Source organism: Toxorhynchites rutilus, chromosome 2 (genome assembly GCF_029784135.1).
Source record: "Toxorhynchites rutilus septentrionalis strain SRP chromosome 2, ASM2978413v1, whole genome shotgun sequence".
In the NCBI taxonomy this organism is placed as follows: Eukaryota; Metazoa; Arthropoda; class Insecta; order Diptera; family Culicidae; genus Toxorhynchites; species Toxorhynchites rutilus.
The window spans coordinates 200,811,003-200,823,031 of record NC_073745.1 but is presented as its reverse complement, the minus strand read 5'-3'; the positions used below and the strand labels follow the sequence as shown (position 1 = coordinate 200,823,031).

General features: G+C 37.6%; 1 protein-coding gene across 27 annotated transcripts in view; it reads right to left on the bottom strand.

Moving 5' to 3' along the window:
- LOC129769323 (glutamate-gated chloride channel) overlaps window positions 1-12,029 on the bottom strand; it is a 445,802-nt gene that overhangs the window by 87,235 nt on the left and 346,538 nt on the right. For all 27 annotated transcript variants that reach the window (XM_055771497.1, XM_055771499.1, XM_055771512.1 and 24 more), the window contains one exon: window positions 1,989-2,129. In XM_055771497.1, coding sequence (XP_055627472.1) covers window positions 1,989-2,129 — 141 coding nt within the window. The remainder of the gene's footprint in view (window positions 1-1,988; window positions 2,130-12,029) is intronic.

Below are 12,029 nucleotides of genomic sequence, written 5' to 3'. Positions count from 1 at the left end.
AAAATGGATAGAATATAGGACTGAACTTTTCATGAAAAATCGATGTGTATGATTGTGATTTGTTAAGACCAATCCAAACTTTTTGGATGACTTTTGGAAAACTGAGACTTTTTTACAGAAAATATCAAAAGTTTACGACGGTTTGTATTTCCGTTATTAGGATATATTTTTATTAAAGAAAATATATCATCTTTATTGGGGATGAAATGTGTTTTGTGTTATCAAGAAATCAATTATCCGATAATCATAACAATTTTCTTTATATCATTTTTGTGTCATATTTTTTGTATTGTTTTTGGGTCTATCGAGTTTGATCATTCCCCATCACATCTTTAGACTATGAAGATTGATATCCTGAATGCTAGTTGAATATACACAATGCATCTCATGGAAATAATTATTGAAGCGAGTTAGGGAATGTTTTCAATTAAAAATGAAGTTTGAGCTCTCAAGAAACACTGGGAAACTGCTAAAATATATAATTAAAATGATCCTAGCGCTGCACGCGGGAAATTATTTGTCAAATAAGTAAACGAACCAACTCGACCCTCTTCATTTTGAATGATGGTTTCCACGATTCTTCGGCGCAGGAGATAATTTTTTTTTCCACATGCCAATTGACCATCAGGACTTAGGATTAATATTTCAAAATAGCGTATGTTTTTTCACATGTAAATTACGTATCATGATTCGGAAACAGTTTATCGTAGCCGATATATTTTCATATAATGTTTTTTTTTTAATATATATGTATTTGTAACAAACAGACGTTAATTTGGAAAAAAAAGTTGTAGTGGTCCGTATAATAACCATTATCTTCTGCGCCGGAACCATCCATGTTGCCAACCACACTTCAGGGCTGAAAAACGACAAAAAGTTCGGATTGTCATCGACATTTTCGACAATCTTTACGATTATTGTGAATCGAGCCTTCGTGAACATTTGTGCGACATTATTTTTCATTCATAAAAGTAATTAAAACAACAACAGGAGTTATGCCGAGAAAACATGTAAACGACGAAGTAAAATTCATTGCACATCTTAAGTTTCCCCTAAAGGTCTCTCTGTGGCTATCAATTATAGAACAAACAATATCGAAACCATTTTTCTTCCACTCAGGTTTTTCTTGACCTCTTTGAAAAAATCTCTTTTTACCGAGCATGGTATGCTGATTCTGGTGTATACAAAAACGCTTAGTTTCCAATTAAAAAAAACACGCTAACGTTCAAATTGTTCCCTAACATCTCAGAGAGCGCACCCAACGCCACTGGTCACCAGTGTTATCATTAAATTGTGTGTTTTATGCAGTGATTATGGTCCTCTTGATGAAAATATACATGAATCGGCGGCTATCGCTAATGCGCATTGGTTTAAAAAACAATAAAACAATTGAATTAATGAAAGCAGTGAAGCTGCTGATGTTTCACGCGGTATGTTTCGTTTATAGATATTTTATGTACATTCGTGAGTGGGGATTCGAGATGAATTATGCAAATGCGCATTGAATTGATGTTTGCAGTTCGGTTGATCGTATAGAATAATGGAAAAATTAAAAAATGAGATGTTTTATTTTGAGCTGTTTATTATTATTCAGTCGAGAGAAAAAAGTATATTTTATTGTAGCTATTTCATAATAGTTAAACAGAACAAATGAAATTGAAAATAAAGTAAAGTAAATAACATAATGAAGAGATAAAAAGTTGAACCACTCATAAGTCAAGCATAGACTGACAGTAGACTATTTATTAGAGAAAAACAGTTACGCCTGTGGTGGAAGGATGGTCGTGTTAGATAAAGTGGGCGACAGAGAAGTAGCTTGTGAAGACAGTAGAAGTGTTGTTCGGAAACAAAATCTCCTCAAGTGGAATGTTGTGGATAGTATAAGCAGTAAAGGAGCTTTCGTAACACATAGTACATATATTTCCATTATAGAGCGAAAACAGCATAAATGGAAGGAATCATACGACAGCGGAAAGAAGCTAACTCACCTCTCCAGCTCGCCTTGATGGGGCAGGTTATTGTTTGGTTTTGTATCAAGTACGCGTTTAGGGTTGTCAACGAAGGACTCTTACGCAGAGTGTCCTCGTCGTTTTTCCAGACGTACCTTATTGCCGACTGCTCGTACGATACTGCGGGAAAAGGAAACATTATATTTCGGGATTAATTTCCTTAAAGTATATTTGCCTGTAAATAAAATGTTCGCCGTGTAACCACTTCTACGATTCAACACTTTTATTATAATTTTCCGAATGTTGACAAACAAAACCATATTACAGAAAAAAAATGTTGGTTTGCAGTTTCTCAAGTGCCCGTTGATTATTCATAGTACCAAGTGAAAAAGCTGATAGGAAACAAATCACAAATTGCATCTAAAACAGTGACCCGAAGCGGGCGACTCAATTAGAAATGCGTTGTCCAGCTTTGTCAGGTGTTATTTTGGAAATCATTAATTATAAGAATCGGCGTATACTCCTAAACTTAATGAATTTTGTTTCTCCTTTCATTCTGCTTCATATAGTTATTGATTGTGAGTATTCCTTTGACACGTTCGTTGCCCAACGCGATCCGTCTGGGTCTCTTGCGAGGCCCAACCTGCGGATTAATCATTAAATGAAGGTCAAACTTTGTAGACAACTTTTTCATCAGCCAGCAATATTTTTTAACGTAGGACTACGTCTTACATTAAAGGTGCAAAATCAGAAAACAGGTCACGTTTTAATGAAATAAAGTTAATGTTAATAACTGTTTTTGCTGCAAACGGATTTTAACGATTTGCATACCAATCGAATCGGAACTTTTCTAAGATTTGTATGATATGCTATACATTACAATCTCCTAGTCTGTATATGGTTTAAATTGATGAAAATTGGAAGCATCCCCATTTCCCCATACATTTGATCTATCCATTTGTGTGCTTTCCCGAACAGACCTGTCAATAACGGGAAACTTATGCAGCCGCTAGAATAGAAACAGTCGGAGACGAATGAATCGTTGGATTTAAAGTCTCCGTAAACAAAGGAAAAGAAGAAGAAGAAGAAGAATAGAAACAACGAAGGGGGATAGCGAAAAGAGAATATTTGCGAAGTAAGTAGGCTGTCACTAGCGTATAAGTATTGCATCTCCTCTGAGGAAAATTCTCAGAATCTTTCTGTTCGTTTTGTGTTTTACGTTTCCCCTCGAGCTGTGAACGCTAGCGAATATTTCACTTGAAGTTTATCGCTGCAACTGTGTGCATCTGTTAGACGCGTGTTTGATGCTTGTTGAATGGCGATGCACGGAAGATGTCTCTCGTTAAATACTCAATGCAATGCGTACATAGATATAAAGAAACAAATTGCGACATATGATCACATTCTTTGTGTGAACGCCGAATTGACAACTTAGTTGCTGGCCAAGCTGGACGACGAGGGATCGAGTGCCTTTCTCAAGGCAATGAGGGTGGAGGTGTGATGCAGGAGTAGAGTAAAGTTTTCTAAGGGCCTTTCTCAAGTCTAGAGACGAATGAACTGAAAAAGTTTAAAATCTCTACAATCAAAAACCTAACCAGTTAGTGTATTGTTCTCGCAAAGGCAAGAAAGAATTGTTGCTTCTCAAAATGATTCTACAAAACCACGTAAACCATTAAATATTTTTGGGGTCCCCGGAACATTTTTACTAAAGGGTTATTTATGAACCTACGACGTATTCGTGAATGATATCCGAAATGATAAACCAAAAAATTTAAATAAAAAAAAATATAGGAGGTTGAGTCCAAGACACGACCGCATTGTTGACATAGAACTACGCTGTAGTTTAATTCAAGTCGCTTGTTTATAACTGCAAATATTATTTTATAATACTACGAAATTTTAGAAATAATCATTCTACCAGTTTGGTCGCCTTGAAATATTTTTTTCTTGTAGACTTATTTGACGATTATTGTTTGATGATTCATTCTTGTCTGAAATCGAAATAACAAACAACTGCTGGCAAGCGAAACCGAATCACACTCAAAACTCTAGAACAACATCTACTTTCTTGAACAACATCTACCGAAATAAACTCTTTCTGTTAATCTCAACAACCTCGAAAAGAGTAGCACTGCTTCATTATGATCAAGATTAGCGCAAATGCAATCCTTGTTGAAGGGAGTTTTGCAACTAGCACGCGAACCCAAGTAAATTAATAACTTATTATAACTTATTGAATAACTTGGTATTTCCAAATAATGTTTTGGTGCACAACCTTAACACCTGCTTCACCATAGCGTCAGTTCATTGCTGCAATGTCAAAGGCTCCAACGATGCCTTTATAATGACGGAAAACACACAATATCTACTGCTTGGAAAACAGGATGAAAATTTGCCTCAGCAGAAATTCATTACTTCATTACTCTAGTGCAAATATTCCCCTCCCGCTATCCCCCTTCTTGTCACCACGTTCGGATCGACATGTTCACCCAACAGCGCAATACGTTAAAACGCACGCACGTACACACACAAAAATATCCATATATCGATGGCTTGAAGCAATTAAATATGCACACACTTATCTCCGTTTTGCGCTCTTCTCAACAGAAGCCCTTTTTGTTAATATTGCCGGTCTAGATCAGCTTAGCTGTCATCCTTTGTGGAGAGAGTTTTGCTACCGTCATGCGAAACAAAATCACAGACAAAATTCCAGCACATTTATTTTCTTGGTGAGCTGACGATAGCCTAGCTTGATGATTCCCCACACAATTGTGTAGCTCAGAACCTCAATGCAATGGCGTCAGTTTGATACAATTATTGCAATGCTAGAGACATCAGCGAGTCAGTAATTTGGTCGCGTCCACAGTTCAATCCGAAACTAAGACATGTGAGACTTTAAACTTTAAACTTAACTTTAAACTTATTTAGTTAATTCGTTTTAACCTTCAAAAAGGCCCTTGCAAAACTTTACTTTTTCCTCGTATTATTCCTCCACTCCTCACCGTCCAGCTCGCCCAGCAACGATGTTGTTCAGTCGAGTCGGTGTCCTCACGAAGAATGAAAGTTTGCCTCAGCGAGATCCAGGTAAGGTAAGGTAAGGTATTGTATTATAGAGACTTTAAACTTTTTCAGTTCATTCGTCTCTAGCCTTGAGGAAGACCCTTGGAAAACTTTACTCTACTCCAGCACTACACCTCCACTCTCTTGCCTTGAGAAAGACACTCGATCCCTCGCCATCCAGCTCGTACAGCAACGATGTTGTCCAGTCGGGGTCCACACAAAGAATGAGCGAGATCCACTGTTTATACTCTAGGTAAATATTCCCCTTCGTTCTTCTTCTTTTCGTTTGTTCACGGAGCCTTACGATTTCCCCTTCGTTGGCTCGACCATAAGTTGCTCGTTATTGACAGCTCTGTTCGGGAAAGCACACAAATGAACAGAACAAATGTATGGGAAAATTGAGTTTTCATGAATTTTAATCAATTACACACCGTGGGACTGTAATGTATAGCATATCAAACAAATTTTAGGGAATTTCCGATTCGTTTGATGTGTAAATCGCCAAAATCTGTTCGGGACAAAAATAGTTATTAACGTTAACTTTATTTCATAAAAACGTGACCTGTTTTCTGATTTGGTAGTTCTACGTCAAAATATTGCATAGTCCTACGTCCTAAGCGGTCGTGTCTCGGATACAACCTCTCAAATTTTTAATTTGAAGACGAACTGACAACATTACAATAGACAATGTCATACAATATGGGTTTCGTAAGGGACAGAAAAACAAACCATCCGTACTAACGGGTATTTCAATTAGGACGCTACAAAAGTAGACCGATAGGGACTGCAAACGACGCCATATTTTTTCCCGCTCTCTTGACATTTCTTTATGCCATTATGAAATGGCAAACCTTACTGAAGATTATACTGAATTGATTATGAAGATATACGTAGATTTACTGAAGATATACGATCCAACAACGAGTCGAGATTATTAAAATTTACTACCGAAATTCGGAGTCAATGGCCTCAACTTTAAGAGCGCTACGTCCAATTTATGGTCGTCATAATCGTCCTGCCAGATCAACAATTAAGCGTCTGGTGAAAAAATTTGAATCTACAAGGACAGTACAAAATGTTCCCGTGCCTGTGAGACAAAGTGCCCGTAGTGTCGAGAATATTGCTGCCGCTAACTCATCAATTGAGGAAGACCCAAATCAGTCTCTCACACGTCGTTCTCAAGCGTTGGGCATCTCTGTGACGTCGTTGTGGCGAATTTTGCGAAAAGATCTTGGCCTACTTCCTTACAAGATAAAATTGACGCAAGAACTAAAGCCGCTTGACCACCAGAAGCGTCGTATGTTCGTGAATTAGGCTGAGTAACAACTTGAAAATGATCCGAATTTTCATCGAAAAAGCATCTTCAGCGATGAGGCTCACAAGCCACACAGCGAATTTAACAAATTATTTATTGAAAACCAAGTTTGGTGAGCGTGTTATCTAACGAAATGGTCCAGTCAATTGGCCGCCTCGGTCGTGCGATTTGACGCCGTTAAACTATTTTCAGTGGGGCTACGTCAAGTCTATGGTCATTGCCAACAAGCCAACGACGATTGATGAACTTCGTACGAATACCGAACGTGAAATTTCAGCAGTATCGGCGAATTTATACTTGAAAACTGTCGAAAATTGGGTTCAGCGTCTGGACTTCTGCAAGCGTGCTCGTGGTGGCCATGCGAAAGAAATCGAGTTCCATACATAATAGCTTCAAATGTACTTTCACATGAAAAAAGAATTTCATTGATATCCAAAACAGTTTTTGTTTTATTCTAAAAAACTTTTGTAGCGCTCTTATTGAAAAAAAAAACTGCTACATGGTGGGACAGTTATGTCTAGAACAGGGGTTTTCAAATGATGCTCCGCGGGAAATTTTTGCTCGGCGAAGTTATAGCAAATGCTCCCACTTGAAAACCTATCTTGAAAAAAAAATCTAATGTCAATACAGATAGAATTTGTTTTATTAATGAAAAATGCCGGTGCTCCGTCATATATTTTTGCTATAAAACGTGCTCTGCCATAAAAAATTCTGAAAACCCCTGGTCTAGAATATGAACATGAACATGGACAATCGAGCTTGATGTTGTTTTTTTTTAAGGCGTGGAACAAGCAGTAAGTTTGTTTGTATTTTTCCGGAAGATTACGAAAACATCGTTTTATGAAGAAAAGGGAAAATTGTCATAAAGTAACATGGGACAACTATACATAGAACGGCTGTATGCGCGAGTATAGGAGTGTTAATGAAGTTGTAAGTTGTTGTTATTTTCTTTTTCCGTAATGTTCATATTTTTTTAATTGTAATGGTAACGCTTAGTGGAACGTAGAAAAGGGCAATGAATTAAAAACTAAATTTCCTATTGTTCAACAATATACTTCCATACTTCAGCTCCAACGAGTTTTCAATAATTTTGGGATGCTTGCAAAGTGCTGTTGTCATTGTAGCCCAAGTTTCTTCAATAAGGTGATGATTCGACAAATTTGGTAGGTTCTCTTTTGGCGCAAAATTTGCATTGTTCTGAAGACTTCTGCAGAAACTTTTTCTTGTATATCACTCTGTTTCAGAAGATATATAAGGAACACTAATCACTGCACATCCGCGAATTGCCTGCCAGATAAGAAATTTTTTCTCAAATTTCGACATTTTCTTCTTTCGAATATGCCTTTCAACTTTTTTTCTAATTTGAACATGGAGTTAATGAAAGTCAGCCTTAACGTACAGTCAATCGCAAAATTGAGTGTACAAATGCTACTTGACGATACTTTTCATTTATTTGGTAGATAATATTTTGAATACATTGATTCTTTTGATGCATATTAATTATTCACACATTTAACGAGCTGTACGTGCAATAAAATTCCATGAAAAGTTTTCTACTAATTGGACATTCCTAAAAATTGAAAACAATCTCTATTCTAGGCATCGCAATTGAGTGTACACCTTGAATTTCTCCGAACAAATTAACCTTGTAAGTAAGATCTTTGCGAATTAGCGCACTTTTTATCGTTAGTGATTGGTGTCAACACAACACTACTGCTTGGGCATTGTTGGTTTTTTGTTTTTTATTGATGTTTGAAAAAGTTTTTATCGAAATGGCAAGTTAGAGGAAAGAAAGAGATTTTGTTACACGTATAATGATAATATTTTTTTGTCGTGAAGAGACATTGCAGGAAACAGCAGATGTAGTCGGAAGAACCCACTATACAGCAAAGAAAATCATATACAAGTGAAAATACGAAGGAACCATGGAAAATCTCCCGAGTAGAAGACACAAACGTATCCTGTCTTCTGATTAGACTTTCCGAGATCTCGCACAGCACGCAAAAGAGACCGTGTGCTTTGCGTTATCTAGTCTCGCATCTCACAAAATCATTGGGAGCTGTCTGTAACAAATAAGCGAGGCAGAAGGCAGTCGAGCGAGCAGACTTCCTGTGCGCGCTTGAATTTCGAGAGACGAGTATAGATTTTTTCTTTCTCACAACTCTTCTATGTTCAAGCCATGAGACCGGGCTTTAGCACGCGAGCTTAGGATTGGCTCTTTCTCTTCCCTTACGTAAAATTATTTGATGCGTTCAGGAATGTATCGTCGCGTTTCGATGCGAACGATGCACATGTGTTGTGTACACGAAGAGATGCTCGTGCATTAGTGCTCGCAAGACTTTCTCGTGACATTTGGTTAGGCCTTTTGAGATCTCGCACAGCACGTAAAAGAGGCAATGTGCTTTACCCTATTCAGCGTCGTATCTCACACAATCATTGCGAGTTGTGTGCAACAAATGAATGAATTGATTGGATGACTTTAGCAGCGATATTTTTGTGAAACAGTTCTTCATCACTAATTGTTCTGCGTGCCATATTACGAAGATTAAAATTTTAACACCAGAAGCACAACTTCCCCCGACAGCACCAAATGTCATTTTGAGCCAGGTACATGAGAAAATCTCGCTAGCACCAACACATGTGCATCGCTCATGTTGAGGTGCAACGAGGTATTCTTTAGCGCATCTCAATATTTCATGAAAGAAAAGAGAAAGAGCCAATCCCAAGCCCGTGTACTGAAGCCCGATCTCATCGCTTGCACATGGAAGGGTTGTGAGGAAGAGAAAATCGATATTCGTCTTCTCGAAAATGAAGCGCGCGCACAGGAAGTCTGCTTCTGATGATAAACGAGTAATTGTGCGAACATTTCGAAAGAACTCTAAAACAAACATTCTTAAATTGACTACCGAAGTAGTCGGTATCATTGGAAGACCTGTCAGCACAGACACTGTCCTTAGAGCAACAAACAAGAACAATCTGAGTGGTCTTGTTGGCCGTGAAAAAACTTTCATCTCAAAAGCGAATATGAAAAAACGACTACAGTTTGCTGAGGCATATGTAAACTGACCTAAGGAGTTCTGAAACAATGTACTCCTTTATACGAATGAGAAAAAAACCAATCTCTTCGAATCGGAGGACAGATGATGTGGGGGAAACCAGGATTGGCGATTCAGATTCAGCATTTGGTTCCCACAGTAAAACACGGCGACGGCAGTCAGATGATGTATGGTACGATGGCGGCTTCTGTAAGTGGAACCATGGAGTTTATTGATTCGGCGATGGACAAGATTGCTTCATTGAACATCCTGAAACGTAACCTTCAGTGTCCCGTGCAGAAATTGGCTCTCCCTCGTGATTACTACTTTCAACAGAATGATGACCCGAAGCAACCTGACCTCATCATGCGATACCTGCTCTATAATGTCCCAATCAACTCAAAACCCTTCCGAAATCACCGGAACACTTTTGAGTATCTTTGGTGAGAAATCAAGAACCACCTGAAGAATTAAAATCCAGGGAACAAAGCGGAACTCGAAACGACGATTAGATGTGGGAGGCACTTTCGTCTACAGTGACCAGAAATCTCGCCTCGTCGCTTGCAGGAAGTGCTGGACGCCAAAAGGGGCCATACCAAATACTAGGGGATTGATTTTTGTTATCTGTTAACCTTTCTGAACTGATTTCAATTTTCTTTTTAAGAAAAACTTGAACTGTACACTCAATTTCGCAACATCTGAATCGAAGTTTTTGGTTTGTTTTTTAGACATGAAGTAGAAATGTGATCATTTTTTTTTCTTGTCACTACATGAGAGTGAAACCGATCAATTTTACGATGAATATGAGTCGCTTTTAATTATTCACTTTTTAACCACGAAAAACTCAAAAATAACAAACCAAAAATTTTGGCATGCGACATACGTGCCGTGCGAATCACTGAGAAAGGGTCCCACCCAATTTTTCTCTCTATTTTTGATTTTCCTTTTCCGTTCTCTTCTCCTATGTCAAACACAAATTAAATACAGTCTTCAGAGAATATTCCGCCGATAGTTGGCTCTAAAGCGATGTAAAAAAAATTGTGCCTTCGCCACGGAAAATCGTCAGATGTCGCTCAGCTGCCGTGTGGACAGTCGTTTGCTTCTAGATGTATTATCAGAATATAGTTAGTGTATAATCGGAATCGTATTTCAGTATTCCAAAATATTGCGGACGATTGAAAAAAGAGCTCATTATGAAAATGATGCGCATTATCTTTAATGATTTTTTTTCTGTTCAAAATTCACTGTTTGTCGAATGATGTTGGTAAAGCAGATTTGTTTGAAAATGTATATATACTTAAAAATACAAATCCTACAAAAGTATGTATATATAATTATTAGCAGACCCGACGAATTTCGTTCCGTTTGAAATTTGTTTTTGATTTTGCATTATTTGATACAAAAATACTCGATTGTCGATTGTCGAGACTCGCTTGTCGCTTCTGCCAGGGAAAATCCATCTTAAGGTTAAGAGTGTGCAATTCATTCGCTTTCATGAATTCAAATTTTGGACTGTCTTTTAGAGTTGGTTTTGGTTTTTATCTTCTAAACGTTAGTGTAAGTTGGTACGTATTTAAATCTATTTTTGGTATGCACTCACAGGCCAAAAGGTTCAAAATAGTCACCTAACGGACGATTTCGGGGCTCGGTTCGTGCTTCATGTGCATTCGTGGTCTAGCGATTCGTCCCCTCCAGTAGGTGAAATCATTTGAGCATTCAAAATCCTTGTCCGAAAAAACCTTTCTTGAGAATGGATAGCAACCTGTCATTTTGAATCCAGCTAGGATATTACTCAGATCGAAAGAAGCATTATAAGCCGATGCAATTATACCTGAAAGGTCGTGTATAGAAATAGTTTTTCCAGGATGGTTGAATAGCCAATCGTTCTGGGAAACTGAACGCTTTTGCTTGAAAAGGCCCATTACTGAAACATCCAGTGGATTTGTGAGATAAGGTGGAAAAGATACATGAATTGTGCAATTTTCTCGGCAATATTTAATTGTTTCCAAAGTGCAATGACTTTTTGATTAATTTTTGATTGTTTGAAATTGATTTGTTTACGTTGCTTTTTGCTACCTTTTTCAAATGTTCCAGAAAATTGAGAAACAGTTTTCACGTTATGCAACCATTAGTTGGGAAATTAGTAAAGAAAATGGACCCATTCGGACCACCTGTGAGCTAGAATCATGAAAACGTTCTATTCGAATTTAGTTTGATAGCTCTTTCCATATTATCTTCGTTGATGCTGGTTCTATCGGTTTTCTTTTTGTAGCTTCGAACCATCATTAGGTCTGAGAATCAGACTAAATTGATGTTTGTTGGTAAACAACAATCAGACACAAATTTTATGAGGTATTAAACAGTGTCCGAATGTGACCCGTGAAAGATGTCCGAATGTGCCCCACCACCATCCGAAGACAAATCATAATTTTATCTAATAAATAGACCTTTATTTTCCCGTTGTATGCACGTTTTTTCATTTGATATTAGTTACTAACTGAGATGGTGTACTTAAATTTCTAAATCGTTCACAAAGGAATTAGAGAAATACTTACAACTTCAAGCTCAAAAGTTTCGAAACGTGTATGAAAAAGGGCACTGTGTTGTTTTCATAAGTAATAAACGATCAGGAGATGTCAACCATATGACAGCTGTTGGTGGAAGGGCTAT